This window comes from Cinclus cinclus, chromosome 6, assembly GCF_963662255.1.
Source record: "Cinclus cinclus chromosome 6, bCinCin1.1, whole genome shotgun sequence".
Taxonomy (NCBI): domain Eukaryota; kingdom Metazoa; phylum Chordata; class Aves; order Passeriformes; family Cinclidae; genus Cinclus; species Cinclus cinclus.
In genome coordinates, this window is record NC_085051.1 from 10465999 (window position 1) to 10488481 (window position 22483).

A 22483-nucleotide genomic window follows, 5' to 3' on the forward strand; every position below is an offset into this window, starting at 1 on the left:
AGCGCGGAGCGAAACCACCGCGCCGCGACCGAGCACCCCACGGAGGCCGTGCAGTACCGCGCCGTCCCCATCACCGCTGCTGCGGGCGCGCGGACCGCGGGAGACGCCGAAATGGCAGCAGCGGAGCGACCCGCGGAGGCCGCCACGTTGTACGGCAGAAGAGGGCGCCATGTTGTACGGAGCCGTGGGCAGCCATCCTGTACGGCGCCAATGTGTCGTCACGGGCGCGGGGCGGTCGGTTGGATTTGAACGGGGCGGCGGCGGCCGGGGAGCGGGAGCCGGGACCAGGGATCCGGAAACCGGGATTCGGGAGCGGGGGGGGCCCCGAGCGGGAGGTAAGAACGGCCGGGGGACCCCCACGGAGGAGGAGGCGGCGCCGGGGCAGCGCGGGAGCGGCGGCGGCCATTGCCGGGGCCCGGGGCGGGAGCGCGGGAGAAGGCGGGAGGAGAAGGTCGGTGCTGCCCCGGGAGTGGCCTCGGGATCGGCTAGATGGAAAGAAGGCTGAGGCGGTGCCACCTGCGGTGGGCGCGGAACGTGTGGGGAACCCCCCGGTAAGGGTGGTGCGGATCGACCCGAGGTAATTAATGTGTGGGGAAGGTGTTAATGTGGCGTAATTAATAACAGGGGCGATTAGTGCGGGGTTTGTGATCGATGGGGATAAAACCGGGAGCTCTTCAGCAGCTCGTCCCTCAAGGATTGTGGAGGACTTCCGAGCAGGATTAGAGAAGAACAGTTGAGGAAGGTGCTTGGGAAGTGAATTTCGGATCAATATCCCCAGTAGCAGAGTGATCAGGGCTTTTATAGCTCCAAGCTTATCTCCTACAGATCTTCCCTGTCCCTCCCTTCTTCGTGTGTTCGGTCTGACCGAGAGTGGGTTTAGATGGGAAATTTGGGAAGAAATTGGTCCCTGTATTGGGAAAAGTAATTAATGACGCCGGAGCTTTATGTCCAACAAGGAGACAGAGGAGTCTCGTAGCTTTATTCATGAATAAAGGGAGAGGCCATGGGGCATTTTCCATGAGGTGTCTCAAATTGCTGGGGGGGTGCAGCCTCCTTTTTATCCTATTTTTACCTTTCCCCATTGGCTGAGGTGCTTGAGAGATACAGGCTTCCCGAATTGCCTGATACAGATCCTCTTCTAATGTGCACCCCCCTGTCCCTTCTTTTTCTTTGTATCTTTGTTCTTTTTTTCTCTGAGTGCAGGAATTTAGCAGGGCCTTGGATCAGCAACAATTTGTGTCAATGTAAGTAGCACTCTGTTGCTTAACGCGGGTATCAGTCCATGGCTTAGGCAGACTCGTAGTTTGTAAAAGCACATTCCTCTTATTCCTTTCAGGAGGGTTTTAAGAAAATTGAGCCATGCTCTTCTGGTTGTATCTAGAGAAGGAGCAGGAGGCAAGAGGCACAAGCTGAAGTATCAGAAATTCAGTTTAGAGCGAGAGGGAAAATGTCTTGTATGTGACAGAGTAAACATTGTCTTGGATAAGGTTTGATCTCATTTATTTCCCAACATTTACCATAATCTTAAATTTAACCGGTAGTAGTTAAATTGTTAGCACAGCTGTTTTCTAATATGATCTTCAATAGGAAATCCATGTCTAATGTGAATATAACAGGAGAACATCAACTTGAGAGTCCTGTTGTACTCCAGAGCATTTCTGTGACTAGAGAAGGATGGAGAGGAAAAAAAAAAACCAGCATCAAAAGTTCATAGCCAGTTGTGGGTTTATGCAGTTTTCCTACTGAGGCTTATTAATGGTTTTGAATTTTGGTGCTGTATTCTATAGGAAAAGCACATCCTTCATCAATGGACAAGATTTACACAGACCCTAACATGGAGAAGTGAGTTGAAACCCTCTAAGACTTTTACTGTGGTATAGATATTGCCCTTATTAGAGACAAAACTTTTCGTAATGCACTTCAACATCTCTTGAACTAAATGTGTTTTCCATTGTGGAGAAGGCCAGGGAGTTTCTTTCGTGTGTGGTGAGGGGATTTTCTAGTGATGTATTGTCAGGAGACGAACTGACGATGGGTTTGGGGGAGCAGTTTGCTGAGTTTTCCAAAGCTTATTCTGGGAACCAGTGCTGAAATGATCAATCTGTTCCAAGCACATTGTTTATTTAATTTCACACTTGAAAAAATAACAGAGAAATCAATTTATTAACCTCAAAATCATGGTAGGACTGTTCAGGAAACGTGCACTTAGTGCAATTTTGTGCCTTCATACTGATGCCTGGAAATAGAACACAAACTTTTCCAGGCTATATAATGGTAATATAAAAGCAGACCTTTACTTTAAAGCCTTCAGGTACATAATATGGTGAAAAAACAGCACTTCAAATTAGATCCTTACAACTGATGGGATTGGGCAATTAGAATATCTGACCAGTATTGTCCAATGAGAGGAGCAGTTGGTTTGGTAATCTCCCCCTGGCTTCTGCCCTCCTCCCCTACCTTTATTGTGCCACTGATTATGTGGTGGAAAATTAAATGTCCTTGGAGAAGTAATAGGCAAGACTAAAATAAAATTTAGGAATGTGTCAATAAGTGCCTGTTCACTGTGGGAAGGAAAGGTGGGAAAGTACTGGGAGTTAACACTGAGGCATTTAAGTGTCTACAGAACTACAAATACATGCAGAATACATGAAAGATAAACACTTCAGGCATTGATACCTGTTTCCCTTTTCCCCTGCAGTGATAACACTGAGCACATCAGAGGGAAGCGACTGTCTTCTGTAAGTAACTTACAGGATTCCTTGAAATTATGTGAAGGGGGAAAGGAGCCAAGGGAAGCTGAGAGAGGAGCTTGCTTGCTCCTGGGAGTTGAAGAAAAGCATTCCAAAAGAGCCTGTTACACTGGGAGGATTGACTGGTGCACTGCTGGCTCTTAGAAACTCTCTTCAGCCAAGAAACCAGCTCTTGGATCTGCAGCTGAACTCTCAGCTATTGTATTTTCTTTCAGATTTTAAAGGCTCCACGAAATCCTCTGGATGACCTGGGAAATGGGAATGAAATGACCCAGGTAGGTCTATCAAGCCCTTTCCTGCCAATCCTCCTCAGTGTTTTGCTGATTAAACCGTGTCACTTGAATAACACCAGTGCTTTTAATGCACCATTTTTGATAACAGAATCAACACACCACTTTTGTTTGGTTTTGTATTTCTTGGACAGCTGTGCAAACCTGTTGTGGTTTTTTTTTTTTGGTTTTTTTTTTTTTTTGGCAGGACATCCACATGGAGAGACGCAGGAGGAGCTCGCGCAGGGTCAGCTTCGCCAACACCATCAAGTGAGGGAGCTGAAGGGTGCACACCTCCATCCCTTCCTTAGCCAAAAAATTGCAGGGAATAATTCTTCCCCCTGGAAGTGTCCTCACTGAGCAATCCCAAATGACTGCAAGCAGCAGGAAGATTGTTGAACCCTGAGAGCCATTATTCATTTTCTCTTCCTGGCTGAAAAAAAGCCCAGTTCAGTGAAATTAATAGAGTTAGGAATTTTTGTTTTCCATTCACACATCCTAAATGTCATAATGGGATCTTCTAGCTGAAAAATACAGCTGGGTTCAGTGCACTTCTGGCTTTTTGACACCTCGTTTAAAAACATGTAGAAAAGATTTACATTAATGCTGAATTTTATTTTAATTTGCTTTTAGAGATGTTTTCGTGTTTTTAAAAATGGTGGTTTTGTTCTTAGCTGCAGAGTCTTCCAGCGAGATCTTAAGAACAGCACATCAGAGACACAAAATACAGGTAAAACTCCTTTTTATTTTCCTGTAAGATTTCTCAGACTATTAGCATCAAGATTTTAGCTTGAATTTAAGAAATCAGAACTTTTCCTTTTGGAAAAGGGACAGCGTGATCAGCTCTTTTTCCTGGCCTGGCTGAAAAGTCCTTGGTCACAAGAGTTTTTGCCATGAGAAGACACATCAAGAGTGAGAACTTCAGAACATTGTTTTCTGTGCACTTCACTCTTGTCTCAATGTTTTATTGAGTCAAAATCGTGTGGGGTGGGAAAAAGCTTTTAGATAATCAAGTACAAATGCAGTCATGCTTCTCACATTGTAATGTTGTCATTTTCTTATTTTTAGGGTGTTCAGCAGATGAGAAGGATGATACCTTGACTAATCAGTAAGTATCATGTCTGCTAGATATTTGTTGTTATTCAATGTTTATTTCCAAACATTTTCCTCAGAAAAAGGTAAAGTATTAGTCTGGCCTCAAAGTTCTTGTAGATAAAACACAGTGGTGGGATCTGTAAAATTAAAATCACTTGGTGGTAAAATAACAGACAAGACACATTGTATGTGAGAAGAGGAATTTCATAGAACCATAGATTCTATGAAAAATAAAGGATTAATCTTTTCTTGTCCTTTAAAAATTAAAGGAGCTAAAATTAAACAGCTGTGTGTTGAACAGTGGTTTGTGGCATAAAAGATTAATTTCATGGGAAAAACAAGATTGTGACTCAAATTAGAATATATTGAAGACAAATAAGCAGTGTCTGATATCTGCTGCCCAGACCCATATGAGCTGTGCCATGGAATTCTGTGCAACACAATTCTCTCTCTCTTCAGTTTATTGATCAAGGCTTCCCTTTGAAACCTTTTAACAAACTCAATCTCACCTTTTGTAGGAATGAAGACCATGGGACTGTTCCATGCGAGATCACTGGTGAGTTTGAAAAGAGATTTAATAACTAAATTATTCTGGGGTTTTTTTAAGCCATTGAATATTTTTGAGAAATTTTAATGTGCCTAGAGCAGTCTCCTTGCCCTGGGAGAGTTCTCTCTGGATAGGCTTTGTCCCTTGAAGTTGTTTTACAACAATCCTGTTATGGAAGTCTGGGGTGGCCCTTTCAGGTGTTGAAAGGAGCAATGAAAATATTTTTCAGAATATATTTGGGTTTAATTGTATTTATTTATTCAGCACAACGAGCTTCAGCTCAGTGCATAAAATAATAAGCAAACAGCACAAAAACTGGAGTATTTCCTTTCTTTCCACAGGGATGAACACTTTGCTTCATGCCCCCATCCAGGCTGTGGGGCAGCAGACTGAGGTATGTGGAGGCTTTAATTTTTTGGTGCTTAAAATACCAGTGTCCAAAAGACATCACAAGAATTTGTGTAGTAAAGATTGAAAATGTTAACTGCCTAAATATTAAGCCTTTGTATTCACATAAAATTCTCTCGAAAGTGAATATTCTATATTTTGAAGTGTGTCCTAATCTGATAGGCATTAGATTGCAACATAAATAACTCTGGCTTATGAAATTCCTTTATAACTTATCAGTTATAGTTCTAGTTCCTCCATTCTTATTTTCTTTGCAAGCCTTCATAAGCCTCACTTACTTTTTTTACTAATATAAGCTTTTAAGGCAAGTATAATAATCACAATTATTCGTATGATCGCAATTATATTTTGCAAAAGTAAGGCAAACTAACCAGTGAGACAAAATACAAAGTTTTAAAATATTTTATTTAACTAGTTACTTTCTAATTCTGCCCTTAATTCTCTGCTAGATGCAGCAACCAGTTCTTATCTTATTTGATCATCTGATTTAGCAGTCACGTTTGGAATGTGCACACAACAAGTATTGTTGTTTAAATTCAAATAAGCAGACATTCCATGTTTGTGTAACAGTAATAGCTTTAAAGCTAATCTGTTTGGTAAGGTCCCACATGTTATAGAAGTTACATTCTGTCATTTGCCAAAATCTTGCTCTAATTTTAAGACTACATTTTCCTTCCCAGAAATTAAGAATATAGTTTCTATTATTATAAATATGTAATTATTTATAATTTTAATCTAGATCTTGTCTGTGCTGTGTTTAATGTGTGGTTGCTTCTTTTTATCTGTATGTGATGAACTCAGGGTTCAATTCTTTCCACTCTTGAGTGCAGTGTAGGTCACCAGGGGCACTTGATATGGTCCCTGCCACTTCTCTGGGTTGGTCCAAAACTCCAGGTTCTGATGAACACTGGATCTTCTGATTTGAAAGGAGGTACAAGCCAGTGCCAATAATTTGTTGGTAACAATGTACCTTTTAAAACTTAAAAGAGTTAATTTTAGTACTACTATATTAATTTCAGTAAAATTTTGAGGCTTCCCTTGCCTTGTTGGTTCAGCAGGGAAAAGTTGCTGGCCATCTAGGGAAATTACCAAAATACTAAAATGTACCAGCCCCTCATTCTGCCTGGGCAGCTCTGCAAATTCAGTTTGACAATAATTACCTGATGAATTAATTACCTGGTGAATTCCTCTGTTTTACTAGCCTTGGAGGTGGTCTTCCTTCCTTGAGATTATTTTTCAAAGCAAATTACTTATTTTTCAGTAACTGATCTTAATTTGTCATCTTTGTGCTTACTATATTCCTTTATAAATTAGTTACTATATTTTCTGTTTCCTGAAGTGTTTCTTGATGGTTTGAGTTCTGTTGTACATTAATTTGGAGGTACAATTACTCACCTACACGAGTTTACTAATCACTTGCTGGGATTTTCTGTAGCTTCCAGTGGTGGGGCTGCTTGCCTGTCCTGATTTGGTTTTTGTTCCCAGACATTCAACATTTTGCTTCCCAAGCTTCTTTTTTTTTTTTTTCCTGCAAAACCTCAAAACTAAAATATATTACTGCTTCTTTGCTTGTTTGTGCCATTTTCTTAGACACCCTTTATTCAGATTGTTCTAAGAAATGTAGCAGACTTAGAGCAGCATTGAGCCACTTACTTTCAGTCTTGATTGCTGGCAGAAAACTTTCCAGTTTTCTGTGCTGTCAAGAGTGTGTACAGATCAGCTGCCACTGGATGAATATCAGGAGCTTTACATTAATGGCCCTTAAATCTTTTACTAATCTATAACTGATAATATTCTGTTATATGGTGTTATATTCTAATTCATATCCTTTCAATATTATAATTTTTTTATATAAGTCTCTCCAAATTCTCCTTGCCCCAAACTTAATAGGATACTGGTTTTGCTTCACCAGTCTGGCTTCAGGTTTGAGAGTAATCCCCACCAGTTTGGCCACCTTTGGTCATCCAGGCATCTCAGTCACCCATACCAACAGGGTTAGAACATTCTCTGCCTCCTCTGGGATTTCATCCAACTTTCTTGTGATTCCTGTAATATAAAAATCTTTGCCTTGATGGTTTTTGATTCTGGTGTTTCAATTTGCATTTCCCCATCCTAGAAAGTTATTTGAACATCCAATCTTTCCAATGAATGCTTTTCCCAACAAGGGGATTGAGTATTCAGGAGTATACATATTGGTATTCCCCCCTACTGTTTTATTAATTTAAATAGTAATCGTTGCAAAAAAGACCTGTTCTCTTTCCTCCCTGTTGCACCCACAACACTTACAGGCTCTAAGCTTTCCTCTGCACATGTTCAGTACTGAGTAAGTTGTTTCTGTATCAATTAAAAAATTTACCCTTTTGTTGCCAGCAATAATGTAACCAGGGCTCAGCTGAGGGTGATTTCCCTGCTTCCTTTAGGGATTTTTTCATTTTCACTTAAGGGCTTGATAGCTTGAAGAACCTGGTTTAGGTTCTTTGTTTGATTTGCCTGGCTTGGGGACAGTCCCTTTTCCAATATCACTTTTCTTTACTAATTACCAAATACATTTCAGCTATCAACTATCACAACACAAAGTGCCAAATACATTTCAGACACTAATTATCACAATACAAATTGCCAGATATACTTCAGCCACTAGTTAATACAAATTACTGAAGTATACTTTAGTCACCAATTATTGTAATAACCAACCAATTGTTTCTGTCTGAAGGGGGGGTCCTGACTCCTTATTATGGTTTCAAACACTTTAGCTACTCTGTCTGGATTTTCCCTTTAAACTCCTACCACCTTTCTCCATGGCATTAAATCCACTGTTAAAAAAAAAATTGTTTTTATTTTTATTTAAACTGGACCATAATTCCCAACCACCTGCTGGAGGGGAGCCATCAGAACTTCCCTGGCATCTCCCCCAACATCTCCTTGCTGCCTTCTAGTGTGTCCTGCAGTTTGACCACAATCCTCCGGTCCCCTGAAATGTTCTTGCTGTTCCAGTCACTTTTCCAAGACTTGCTTCTGTGTCTGACCATATTCCCTGTGATTAATGATTCACCCCCTTTATTCTTTGTCACAGAGCAACCATCAGCTCTAAATCATCCTCCCCCTGTTCTCACCTGCACTTTAAGCACCTCTGTCCCATGCTGCACACAAAGCAACACCTCTTTCAACCCTTTGCCTTTCTTGTCCTTTTCAAGTGTACAAGGAATTTCATCCCACTTATTTTTCCATTCTACAAAACAACATTAATTTGTGATATATATTATATTGCAAGGTTCCATCCTTAGGCCACTTTTCTTGATCTTCCAGTGTGTAAAGTGGCCAACACTGATTACAAACTTCTGTAAATTTTCCAGTTCTCTTTCTTATACAATGGGCTTTGAGCAGTTCCATAAACCAGTAGTTTTTGGAGAGTAAGCATTGTGATAACTCACCAGGCATAGACAATTTATCATCTAGTAATGTGTTTGATGCAATATATCTCATTACAATTTCCCCCCACAGGTATAAAACTGTAAGTGCTTTCTGTTAAAGAAACTAAAATCTTCCTTATCAATGGGGGGAAAGTCTTTTGAAACATCCAGCATGGTGCTGCTGCTTTGGGGCAGGTGGACAATAAACTGATGGAAATAAAAGGTGGAAATCATGTTGTAGAGAAACAGAAAATAATGATCCATAAGTCTCCATAAGTAACTGGTCTTTGCTTGCTAAGGTGTGGCTAGATCTGAAGTGTAAGATGACATATTGTTTCATTAAAAGCCATTCAAATATATTTGCATAATTTAGTCATTGTCCTGTCCTCAAATATGTTGCTGTTTGTCAGGCCTGAAATTAACAGGTTGTTGTTTGTTTTGGTTTTTTTTAAAGACTTACAGAGCTAAGACCTTAGGACTTTATATTAGTCAACATTTGCTGACTTCTGTTTTAAATAGAATAAATCATTGATCATTTGTTTTAAGTGCCAGTCACTGAATTCTCTTTTTGTTGTTGTTGTTGTTGTTTTTCAGTGGCATGAGGTGGACCCTGTGGCTCCAAGGATGGACAGGATGGACACCACCCTCCTCTTCTCAGAGGAGAACGAGATGGAGATGACAGCCAGTCACACAGCTGTGATCTCACGGAACCTCAGAGCCCAGCAGCCTGACAGAACTGAGAAAATAGATTTCACCTCCTTCCTGGCTAAGCTCAACTCCAGCCAGGGGAAGGCAGAAACCAGCAAGGAGCTGAATTTGTTCTCTGACCCCACAAACCATCCAGACCCGTCTTTGGAACAGAAGGAAGAAGCCACTGCTGTGAAAAAAATAGATTTTGGTGAATTTCTGCTGAGACTGAAGTCAAACAATCCTGCTGAGGGACCTAACAAGGACAATGTTAGCTGTGTCCCTTCCCAAGGCTCAGGAGATGTGACAGGACTGTCTGGGGAATTTGATTATTCCCATGAGCCTGCAGACACCTGCAATGTGACCAAAGTGTTCCGAGGCCGAGAAGGTGGGATGGAGATGACAAAATGTGAGGCAGCTGATGTTAAAATTCCATTCCCTGGCATCAGCGAGGTTCCACCAGAACAGTGGGAGTGTGCAGATGTCACCAAGGCGTTTGCAGATGAGGGCATGGACGTGACCACCAGTCACACTGCAAAAGTGTCCTTTGCCCTCTCCACTGTGGGGAACCAAAGTCTCAACTTCCCAAAGGATTTCCCACCCACAGAGTCAGATAGTTCTGTGTTCAGGAGAGCATCTAATCACAACTTAAATGTTCAGCAGGACCCTCAGCTTTGTGCAGACAGTAAAACTGCAAGTGCTGAAGGCAGAGGAGACCCCCCAGTGCTGCGAACTGGGAAGCAGGAGGCCAGGGCATTGTCTGGCATCCAGGGATCTGTTTCGTCTGAGACTGTCTTCAGAGGAGACAAAACTATTGTGTTTTCCAAGTGTGATGACATGGAAATGACTGGAAATTACACAGACATCACCTATATGGTCAGTACCACGGAAAAGGACAGTTCATGCCATAAAACCTGTGAAAAGCCAGTGAGTACCAACCCTCTGCTCGCAGGGAGCAGATCCCCGGCGTGTGGCGACATCCCAAAGGGTCTGGCACCTGGAGATAATCCTGCTGCTGGGCCCTGTAAAATCAGTGCACTTGAGCTGTCTTCAGCCTCGGGTGGACATGTGGAGAATGTGTCCCAAGCTTGTGGTCCTGCTGCAGCCAGCACTGGATTTGGCTCACATACTCATTTGGTGGCTGGTGGTGTTCAGAAGAGCAGGTTTGATCCCTCTGCAAACTCCCAGGTTGTTTTTTCAGGTGAGAAGACAGTAATATTTGCAGGAGAAGACATGGACTTGGCTAAAACCTATGTTAAGGATGGTGGAATGAGTGTTGATAATGAACATCCCACAGCAGTGTTTACCTCTGTCACCTGCAAACCTCATTTCCTGGGTAACAGATCCATGTCTTCCAATGTAACTGAGCAGGAAGAAATGGAAATAACAAGATGCCACACTGTTTTCTTTGATGGTCAAAGCAGTGGGATAACAGCAGAACCAAAACAAATGACCTGTAAAATCATTCCAAGACAGAATCAGAACAAAAATGTCACTCGGGGTGACATGTCTGCATATTCTGTAGATATGGACAAGGAAAATGTTGAAGTGAGGAGTATTGATGGGAATATTAAAAAGAGCCAGGCTATGGAAAGGAATGCTCAAGATATTAGGATGATAATGGTCGATAAGAAGCTTGGAAAAACCAACTTCCAGGCAAGTGGACTGAGTTCCTGTGCCAAGAACATGTGTTTGTTACAAGAGCAAAACAGAGGAGTCCCTGAGAATGTTGTCACTAACACCAGTGCATCCCTGTCTTTGCAAAGCCAAGGAGTTGTATCACAACCTCTGGAAAAAAACCTTCCAAGCCTTTCAGATTTCTGCACAAATGACACAACAGGTGTGTTTTTAGGTGATCAAAGCATGGACATAACCAAAGCTCATCCTGTTGCTTTTGAGATTGCTCCTATTAACACTGAACAAGAATCCAATAATTATAATCAAAACACTGCACTATCCAAGCAGCCCTTCCCATTTTCCAGTCGTCGTGGTGTGGATATTGTGATTCAAACTGCAGCAATGGAATGTGAGGACTTGAAAATGAACACCGATAAGAAAATTGTTACTGCTTTGCCTTCAAGTCATTCATTTTCTTTCAGTAACAATCCTGCTCCCTCTGGAATGAGAGGAAATCAACAATTTGGGACAGCAGTAGGAATAAATGCAGATAGCCAAAACTCAGAGAGGCAGGAGAAACTCCAGCCTGTGAGGGCACTAAGCAAAATATTGCCAATCCATGGAGACTCTGACAGACATCTTTCCATGGGTAAAACAGGTTCTTCAAGAGAGGATTTAAAAACTCCTCCCTCAGCTCATGGGCTGCTCCAGAGGGGTGTGGAAGAACCAGTGTGGGCCAGGACATCTGAGGCACCCAAGGGAAGTTCCCAGTTGCCTTTCCTTGGAGAAAACTCTGTTGTGTTTCTCCACAGTAAAAACGTGGACACGATTGGCAGTTGTGTAGTGGTGGTTCCAGATCACACCATCGACATTTTGTCACAAAACAAAGCAGCACCTGGATGCTTTGGTCAAGGTGGAAATGAAACAACGTCCTTAGAAAAAGGGGCCACAGTAACAACGCCGGTGGAGCAGGGTGGGCAGGAGGCTGCAGGTGGCAGAACCATCAGTTTTGCTCCAGCTGAGGATATGGAGATCACCACGACTCACCCAGCACAGCACAGACAGCCCATCCTAGCTGTTCCTGCTGACAAAACCATCGTGTTTGCCCACGGCCAGGAGGACATGGACATCACTGCGTCCCACACTGTTGCTGTCAGTAAGAATATCCATGGGTTTGAGGCCCAGCAGGTGCCCCACACAAACACCCAACAGCCACCACAGCATGTGCATGGGGGGTTGGTGCCCTGCAGAGGTGAAATGGATTCCTCACAGTATGCAACAGAACCTAAGGATAAGCCCAGCATTTCCTCTTCTGCTTTGTCAGACTCAGCATTTCCTAGTGAGAAAGGAGCTACCCAGGTCCCCAGTGGCAGAGCACCACATTCTGTTTATTCTGTCTCCCTTCAAGAAAGTCCTGTGGATGTGGGGGCACCACAGGATCATGGCCTTCCCACAGATAATTCTGTCCCTGTAAGCAGGGAGCAGGATCTCACACCACCAGAAAAACTGCAATCCAAGGGAGTATCTTTGGAGTTCCCAAGCAAGGGGCCTGTGGATCACAGGGAGGAAAGTGGCAGTTTGGGATCCTGTGTTGCCTTTCCCATGCAGGGATCAGATCCTAGGAAGGATCATCCAGATACCCCTAATACTCAGAGAAATCAGCTTGTGGAAGAGGATTCACCTCCATGTGGAGATCCAGATTTGGGCTCGGCTGGAGCAAACCTCATTCCAGCTGCTAACAAGGAATCCAAGGAAAATGAGGAGCTGTCAGCTGAAGGGGAGGTGGCTCCAAAAGACTTTCAAATAAACTCTGAACAACCTTTGATCAGTGACAGTTCAGGGAGTCAGACACATCCCACTCTTGCACCAGCAGCTTCAGGTATTTTAGGTGTTTGTTCAAAACTGATAGATATTACAAGGAAATCTGTTTTTGTTTCCAAAACTGCTTCTTCTGACCAGTTTCCCAGTTCTTCAGCTCAGCCAGAGGATGCCCTGAGATTGGGAAAAAACACTGTCAGTGAAGCAAATAACTTCTGTGATGCCAAAAAGCAGGAGAACACAGCTCTGGAATCTGGAGCTGATCCCATAGGAATGGCACCTAAGGATAAATATCCAGGAATAAATATCCCTCTGGGTATATTCCAGCCTAAATTACCAAACAAGAGGCAGCGTGTTACCCATGCACAAGATGTAAATACAAAGTCAGACAAAGTAGAAGCCCCAGCTCCAGCAAACACCAGTGAAACCCCAGGTAACAAGTCCAGAAGGCAGAACTTCAGTCCTTTTCAGTTCATAGCAGAAGAATTTCTCCCTGTGTGCCTGGAGGAAATGGATTCCAATGAATCTGTCAGCTCCGAGCTCATGGAAAACGCTTGGGATGATAAAAATAAAAACCAAACCCCCCACTCTGGAAAGGATCCTTTTGAAGAGACAAAAACTTGCAACATGAAAAGAGCTTTAGGACAAACTGAGGAGGATCTTCAAAGCCCCAAGAAGGCCAAGAGGGATCAACATGTTGATGCTGGGGTCTCTCAAGACTTGGAGGTGAGCTTGGTCCCTCACTGTAAGGATACAGGAACACCACCAGGGTTTAAGTTTTGGGGGGTGTAAGTGGATCTGTTAGTAGGTTTTCTTGTTTTTCATAATCACCAATTTGCTGTCATTTTCCTGTGGTTTTCATTGTTTTGCCAAGTTAGAAGAATCAGATTGGTGTGTGCAACAGTCCTGTACCAGGCAAAACAGGCAGAATGAGGGATTTGCCAATTTTAAACCAATCTCTGCATAGTATCCCTTTAATCCTTTCAAGGAATAGCTACAATTAACCACTGATCCAAGTTAGGTTGTTTTATGTAACTATATTAATTTATTTTTTAAAAAATTGTTAATATTTGGTGACTTTTGATGTTGGGCCTCAGGACCAAGCAGAAGTTGATGCAACTGGAGAACTTCCAAATCTCACAGCTAAAAGCTCTGAGTGTCCTCAGGCCAGCACCAGCAGTTCCCTGGATTCTGTGAAGGCTGACATAGAGTCAACAAGTAAGAGACCATTTGTGATGAGAGTCCCAAACCTTGTGTTCTTTGCCCTGTAAGAATGTTATTAACCCCACCAATGCCTCCTCTTTTCTGTTTTGTTTTCCCAGTCCAGCGCAGCAGTCAGGTGGGGTCCCAGCTTCTCACAGACAGCATTTGTGAAGAAAACTTATGGGAGGTATGGACAGGGCTAGAAGACAGCAATTTCCTGTGCTAACAGGAAAAAAAACTCCTGTGCTTATACACCACTGAGCATTCTGTCTTCTGAATTCTGTCTAAAACATGGACTTACCTGTATGTTTTTTCTCAAATGTACAGAAATTTCAGAGTGGTGCTATCACAGTTGGGGAGTTTTTTACCCTTCTTCAAGTCCATGTTGTGATTCAGAAGCCCCGGCACAGCCAGCTTCCAGCCAGTGTGAGTGGAAAAACATAATTGACCTTAAATAATACTCCCGTGTTTGTTTGGATTTTAACTTTTAGCAATTAGGACATCTTTAAATGAAAACCAGAACAGATTTCCATCTCCTCACCAAATACCATATGTTCAGGATTATTGTTCTTGGATAAATATGCTAATTCTTGCTTTTTAAATTTATTTTAAGGACAATAAGTTTGAAAGGATTAGAGCCTCTGTCTGACCTTTCCACTCTGTCTTCTCACTGTGTCCATCAGCCACTACTGCCTGCAGCTATTCTGAGCTCCTCCTGCCCCCTTCTCCTTTAGAAATGCTTCACCATGATATTGCTACTCTTATTTCCTCACCTGAAGGACGAGGAAGAAATACAGAAGTCTGCCTTCTAAACCCCTCCCATTTTTTTTATTTAAAATGCTCTCCCAGCTTAGTTACACTTTACAAATTTTTTCACTCTGAGTTGTCTCTAAATATTCATCAGGCTTAACAACGCTGCTACTGTGGACTAGTGATTGATAAAAAGCAGGCACCACCCCCACAAAAGCCCCTGAAAACTTTATTTGAAGGAGTGCAAGTAACTAATGTCGATTATTTAAGGGCTTTACTACACAAGCAGCTTGCTGAAATACTCCCCTTATATTTATTTGAGGAATAAAGCTGCACAAGGCTTCCCTAAGTCTTGGGAGCTTTGATTCTGAATTAAGCATAACTTTGAATGAAGCATTGTTTTTCTGGGGAGCACTCTTGTTATCTGCATAACATGTACATGTTTTCAAGTCTTTATCTAAAAGGGAGAACACTTTCAGTAATATTTAATTTCATTTTTTTGAGCTCTAATGATGAGGCACATATCCCAGAAGGAAGCCTGTGCTCTGGGGTGAGGAAGCACAAGGCATGAAAGCAGAATTTAAATGATTGTAAGTTACTATTTCTGCAAAATATGGATTTTTTTTTCTTTTTCTTCTTACTTTTCCTGTGTTTTAACTCAGTGTGCAGCCAGTGCACCTCCCACTACAGAGGATCTCATCTACAGCCAGTATGTTCACCGGCCCAAGCTGAGGATTTATGAGGAGGATTGCCAGGACTTGTCTCAGAAAATAGTGGAGTGAGTGTTTTTCCAGTCACACAGTTTGCCAGTAATTCCATTCTTTTCAGCTCTGGGTGCATGGAAGTGGCCTGAAGAAAGTTAGTGCATTACATACAGAAAAAGTAAAAATATAGTCAGTAGTTTATTACAGATTTAGAAATTAATTTATAAATATCACCATACTGCTTTATGTGGTCAGTGAAATTGCTACAAGATTTTCAACATTTTTTCCCCCCATATTTCAGGTTAAAACCACATGTGACTGTCCTGGATCAGCCCCTGGTGAATGTGATCAGGAGTTTGTGGGAAGTACTGAGAACCTGCACTGATGAAGAGGTAATGCTGCATGGACAGAATGTTTGTATGTAATGAAGAAGTGAGGTGAATTTATTTTTTCACTTCAAATAAGAACCAGAATGGTCACAAAATAACAGCAGGTGAAAGAAGGCAAAATATTTTCTCAATGGAAAACTGCTGAGAACTTCCAGTGTGTCAGGAGAATCCAAGGAAATGTGTCCTTTGAAATATATTAAAGGGGAAAGAAACGACCCACAGTTACTGCACAGAAAACCTAGATAATTTATAAAAGTATCCCACAAGAACTGAGAAAGTGGATCAAGAGATTTTGATTTCTGTGATTCTAATGCCAAGAATAAAGATCTATTCCTTGAAAATAAAGAGTCTAAATTGATTAGAGACACAGTATTTTTCATAATTCATCGTTAGTTTGGTGTAGGATATCACTGAGGTTGAGTGCAGAGCTAGAGTCAGGAAGGATTATATTTCCATTCACTTTCCCTTCTGTATTTCCCATTCATCACAGCTGAGTAAGTTTGGAGCAGAACTGAACAAGATGAAATCCTGTTTCACCAAGGAGGCTAAAATCTTGTCTCACAATGAGAAGGAGACATTATACAGGAAACTGCTGAAGAGTGCTGAGGTAAGGAGCCACAGGGATGCAGGCAGTTACCTTTAAAAAAATCACTTCTACCACATTTCTTGTCTTTAGATGTGTAGGAGCTTAATTATTACAAGTGTCTACTCTCATGGAAGTTTTTTTCTTGTAAATACAAATCCCTTTTGTTTTTATGCAAATATAACACTGGGACAGTGACTTTCTTGTAGTTACACTGTAAAAACCTTCTGCCTAAGAGTTTTGGTGATTAAAAGAGTGAAAAAATGGAGTATTAAAGGAAACACCAGCAAAAATGAGCCCTTTATACTACAGCAATAGCAGTGTTAGCAAGGAGGTAAGTAGTGGTAGCAAGTATTTAGGAAGAAATTCTTCCTTGTGGGGGTGCTAAAGCCCTGGCACAGGTTTGCCAAGAGAAGCTGTGGCTGCCCCTGGATCCCTGGAAGTGTCCAAGGCCAGGTTGGGCAGGGCTTGGAGCAACCTGGAATAGTGGAAAGTGTCCCTGCCCTTGGCAGGGGATTGGAATAGGATGGTCTTTAAAATCCTTTCCAATCCAAACCATTCAGGGGTTCTCTGATAAGTAACAAGGAAGTGCACAAGTAATGCATTGTGACAGGGATCAAAGATGTATTTAGTAATTTCTTGTTATTGGCTATTGCCCCACGGTTTGTCAGTTGCCTTTTCACTAGCTGCTTTAATTAATTAGCAAACAAAGAGCCCCATGGTGATCCCAGAAGATGATTTCAGCTTTTAAAATACTGACTCAAGTACAATTTTCCCATCTTAGGAGCAATACAGGAAACTCCAATCAAGAATAGAAAAGGTGGCTGACTGGATGAAGGAGGCAGAGAGCTCCATGGTTGCTCTGGAATCAGGTGTGTATTTCCCAAGAGGTGGACAATATGCTGCTTTCTCTTTTTTCTGCAGAGCTGCTGTCTACAAGGTCAGTTCAGGTTTCTGTGTTTGTGGTTGTTTATACAAACTGAAGTCAGAACTTCTCATTACTGTGTAATGCTGCTCTGTAGTTTCAATTCTTTTTCTCCAATGCCTTGAGTAGAAATCAAATTGCACAGTAGCAGCTCTACAACAGTGCAATAAAACAAGTTTTGTTTGCTATTGTCACTTATTGAGGTTTTTGGTAGATACTTTTCCATGGTGTTTTATATATATATATATATATATATTTATATTTAGTTAACCTGGAAATGCTGAGATTTCTAGAGCCCACAAACAAACAAAAGTAACTCCAATTATTGAGTCTGGGAGTTTTGCATAGATCTGACACTTCTTTCCCACAGATTCTTTTTGGGATGAAGAGGAAGCTGGCTGCAGTGCTGGAACAGCAGGAGGGCAGAATGTACAGGAAGGTAATGGAAGCAGCTGAATGCACTTTTTGTCTGGTGTTTTAGAACCTGGAGAGGGTGATACTCAAAACCCACCCTGATGCATTAACTCTGAGAGGGATGCAGACACTGCTGGTTCTTTCCTGCATTGCACATAGCTAATTACATAGGTGTTAAAGAATAGAAAGGACTGTTTTTTTTTCCCTGGAAAAAGGAAATTTAGAACTTGCTACCTGAAGAGTGTGTGCTGGTTGTCATATTCAGCAATTTATTGTCCAGTAATTATAACCTTTAACTCCATAAGAGCAGTGAGTGCACAGCAAATTAGGGCTGCCTGTGCTGCTCTTTAATTTTTTTCTTTTCTCCCCTTTTTTCTCTTTGCTTTAGAATTGCAAAGCATCACAGCCCAAGAAGAGGAACTTCTGAGGTAAGATATCAGAGGATTTAAGAATCAGGTGCACACACAGATTTTAGAGTGTTAGCCTGTTTTTAACCACTGTACCACATCCCATGAGATTGGTTTATCCTTGCAGAGAACTGTCAGAGATGGATGCTGAGGATGAGCTTAATTTGGCTGAGATGGAGAAGCTCAAGAATAATGAAAGGGCCTGCCTGGAAATCCTGAAGAAATATGAGTAAGGAAAACACCTCCAGGTTTTATTTTTTAACAGCTGTTTGTGAGGCTTTATATTTCTACATGAATGTGTTTGGGTTTGGTTTTCCTTGTTATTTGGTGTGGGAAGTCTTGGAATGCCCATCTCCTTGCAGCCTAGGGTAGGCAATAAAGCCTTGGAGAACTTCCCTATGTGAGGCAGTTACTCCATCAGGAGCTTTGCATTGGTACTCTCTATTCAGGGTTTCTACATCCACCTCTCCTTCAATCACCAAATTGGCATTTACATAAAATTTATAGTAATATGCTTGCATTCCCAACAGGTTTTTTTTTATATTCTGTTGGAATGAGAGACTGTGGCTGTAGAAAACTTCACTGCTGTGTGATGTGTTAAGAGCTGCAAGTGCATTTAATACACTGATATTTTGTCCTTCAGGAAATTGTTTTGAGTTGGTTGGTTGGTTGAAACTTGGGGTGATGGTGAGGTTTGTTTTTTTCCCCTTTTCAGCTTCACTGAGTGGGACCTGATGGAATGGAGTGAGCAGCAAGCTGTCTTTAATTTTCTTTATGATTCTGTGACACTCACAGTCATGTTTGGACCCCCAGTAGGTGAGTCACAAAATGGGTAGGTTTGTGTTTTATGAATTTGCAATGTTAGAGAATAGAAACCTAAAATGCCCATATTTGTAAAGATCTGCTGAAAGGAAGTAGGAAATAGAAAATATACTACAGTGTGTAAGTTGAGAGAAGTGGCTTTGAATATGTTTTTCATATGAAAATTCAGAAATATAAGTAATGCATGGCTGTTTCTGAAGATGGAGAGCTGTAACTCCAGAATCAAGCATGGAAATAACTGAAGTTTTTTAACTTTCTTTCTCAGATGGTGAATTTTTTGCTGCATGTCCATCCAGAAGCATCATTAGCCTGGACTTTGAATCTTTCCTGGATGGTGAGATTTTTGAATATTGTGAAAGTAGCAGCCCTGCTAATCTTTTGTTGGAAAGACTAAATGTGTGCTTGATCTTCTAATGCGTTAGGAAACCGCTTTTCAAAGATTTCTGTTTTTTTTTTTTTGTGTTGCAGAGGAACAAGCTCCACCCTCCTCGTGTTTAGTCCAAAAGCTCATCTTCCAGTTTATTGAAAGTAAGGGGAGCTGGCAGGAAAAATGTCCCACACTGCGCTACTTGCCCCAGGTAACATTCCAGAGAAACTTAGAAGACTGAAAAAAAAGTCCAATTATTATTTTCTGCAATAGAAAAAAATAGAGCTGAGCTGAGAATCAAAGCATCTTCATGAAAGCTTCAGCAATGAAAACCAAAATCTGCTTTGGGAATATTCTAAGATGTGAGGGGGAATACTTGTCTCTGAAGGCAGGAGTCCGAAAAGCTGAAGTTTATTAATTTTTTTTTTTTTTTTTTTTTTTTGCCTGGGAAAAAAAAATTGAGCTGAAGGCCATTCTGCCTCCTGAAGAATGTAGGTTTAAATTGCCAAGCCAAACTTTTGTGTTGCTGCATGGCCATTGACAAAGATGAAAGGACAAATTTAAAGCAAAAAAATGTACATTTGTTATACTTGTACAATTTCATTTTTCCATCCAAACTGAGGTAGCAGCTGAAGCACATTTATTTTTCATACTTTTTAGGATGAGCTGTGTGTTCAAGCATCACTTGGTCACCCCCTGAGTGCTGATGTTGATTTTCTGATTGCCCCCCCCCCCAGGCTCTCTTTGACATCTCCTTGGTGGTAAATCGGTGCAAAATCTTGGGAGAGGAGTTGGAATTTCTGCAGAGGTGGGGTGCAAAATTCCATCTCCTGGAGACAGATATCAAAGGCACAGAGTGAGTAAATTCAGATAATCATGATGGGATTGTTGGGGTGTCCTGTGCAAGGCCAGGAGCTGGACTTTGATGATCCTGGTGTGAGTCCCTTCTGACTTGGGATGTTCCATGATTCTGTAAGATGGAGTCCACAGTAGCCTTAAGAGGGAGTTTCTAGATAATCAGAAGCAAAACACTGAAATAGTTTCAATTTTGTTTTCTTAAGAGTGATATTTTATGCAGACATTTTTAAGAACAATTTAATTTATTTTCATTTACTTGCACAGTACTGTCCCAGTGCATGGAAATTAGGCTGTTCATGGATTCATTGATTTCATGACTATCAGACAGCCTCTCCTTCCTTGCTGTTTTCCTGCTTGACTTGCCTTTCTTAAATATTTAGGCCAAACTGTAGCAATGCAAAGGAAACAGAGCCAAGAGTTTACCTGTGGCTTAGGGCTTTGTTTCCTTTAATCCTGTGTTTTCCTCAGCCAAGCAGAATCAGTTGTGGAAGGAGGGAGGCACTGAAATTGAAGTTTACTTTCTTTGCTTTCCATTTTCCCTTGCTACTTCCCAGTTTTGTGGCATGTCCCAGTGGTACAACATAAATATAATTTCACCTCATCCTTCTATTATCGATGCATATCTTTAATTAAGAAGTGCCCAATTATTAACTTGCTCTGCCCACTTTGGTGCTTCTCCACAGGTTATTCTAATTTTGTAGCTCCCTTTGCAAGAGTGCCAAAAGTCCTATGGAACTGGAGGCAAATCAGTCCTACTTAAAAATTAGAAAACCTTAACTTCCTGGGAATGTTTTATGTTAACTAGAAAACATATTTTTAGTCTCTGTTCTCCCATCATTTCTGGATGGTTCTGTGAATTATGTGTGCATTGACTTTTTCTGTGGGGGAAGTTGGGGGTTTGCATTCTGCAGTGTTGATAAAGTGTGAAAGGGCCTTTTTTTGTCTTATTCCTTAAATTCCTGTGGGTCTGGAACTCTTTAGAAGTTACTGTGCTTGTTGCATCAGTGACATCACTTATGTCTGCTCCTGGCACTAATTCCAAGGTGGAAGCAGCCCATATGACTGCTTTGCATGGATCTTTGTGTTTGTTTCCACAGGGTGAAGCTTCTGTTCTCCTCTTCGGTGGCTTTTGCAAAGTTTGAGTTGACTCTGGTTCTCTCTCATGATTATCCATCTGCTGTACTTCCCTTCAGGGTCCAAACCCACATTGGGAATATCGGGTGAGCTGACAAAGCACCTCTGCATGTGACTCCATTTCCAAGTAGGGATGGGGGATTGAACCCTTGGGATCCTCTCCAACATGTGTGATAATTTTATCTTCCCCAGGGAGCAGGAAATTGCTGCTGTTCTCTCCAGAGTTCCAGCTGGTCACCACTATCTGCAGAGAATAGTCATCTCCATCCATCAGAATCTGCTCCAGGGTCCCAGATGATCCACAGGGAAGACTGAAGCAGTCAAAATGGGTAGTTCTGCAAATTTAGTCTTAAATTCCAGCTGTGTCTCCCTGAAATGGGAATGCTGTTACCCACTCAGCTCTAGTATTCCTTCCTCTTTAGTATCCTTGTGGCTTAGACCAAGCAGAATGCTTGGTGTAGGCTACAGGTTTTACAAAAGCAGGGGTGTCTAAAGAGAAGAAGGAAAAGCCTAGATCCCTTGTAAATTCAAGGTGCCTTTTATCTTCTGTCAGTCACTGGTGGTCGTTCCTGGCATAGATAGTCATGACTGGATATCATTCCAAGCATGGACATTCTTCTTCCATAGCCCATTAATTTTGTCATTTACAGAGCTCTTTGACAAAGCAGTGCTGAGTGTTCTCTAAATTATTACCACTAGAATTTACTTTTGCTGTCATTATTTCACTACCACATACAATTTAACAGATCCCACCACATCTGGTGTTTATCCATTGCCTGGCACCCCTCCCAGGTCAGACACTGTATCCCTGCATCTGATTAATTAACCAATTAACCTGTAGCAATTAACCCCAGTCACCAAAGTCAGAAATATTTTTGGAATTAAGGCTAAAAATCCCTGTGCTTGCCCACAGACTTTGGGATGCAACAGCCTCAAAGCCCATCAGTATGATTCTCTGGCTGAAGTTAGTTCTGAAATTCATTGTCTTAGTCCAGTACAATCTCTGGGTTTGGAATGCCATGGAATTTTAGTGAGGAGACTGAACTTAAACTTGGGAGTATCTCTGAGCTTGGTTTTGTGTATTATGTGAGTCTTGCTGTTGGAACTTGCCCTGTGTTGCTGAGCCAAAGCACCAACCCTGGCCCAGCTCTCAGTTCTGCAGCTGCAAATCTTTGTACCTTGTAAAATATGTTGAATTTAAAAATGTTTTCCTGTATTTTAGTGTTTATATATGTTGTCTTTTTACAAAGTTTGCATCTGTTTGAAAAGTGGAAGTTTAATAAAGATTGGATTTATCACTCTTCCTCTTTCGAATGGGGATTATGG

At 41.6% G+C, this 22483-nt stretch overlaps 1 protein-coding gene across 1 annotated transcript; it reads left to right on the forward strand.

Annotated features, from left to right (window-relative positions):
* The first annotated feature begins 111 nt into the window (after nt 1-111).
* KNL1 (kinetochore scaffold 1) lies at nt 112-22448 on the forward strand. The gene is given in 28 exon segments (XM_062495229.1): nt 112-196; nt 199-314; nt 317-335; nt 1788-1842; nt 2699-2738; nt 2966-3025; nt 3228-3289; nt 3694-3749; nt 4088-4127; nt 4633-4670; nt 5003-5055; nt 9074-13326; nt 13674-13819; nt 13924-13991; nt 14132-14230; nt 15217-15332; nt 15560-15650; nt 16138-16254; nt 17015-17102; nt 17526-17594; nt 17958-17997; nt 18104-18205; nt 18692-18792; nt 19064-19132; nt 19267-19376; nt 19903-20021; nt 21121-21243; nt 21350-22448. Coding segments are annotated over 28 exon segments (6441 nt in total). The 3' UTR covers nt 21456-22448.
* The last annotated feature ends 35 nt before the right edge of the window (nt 22449-22483 follow it).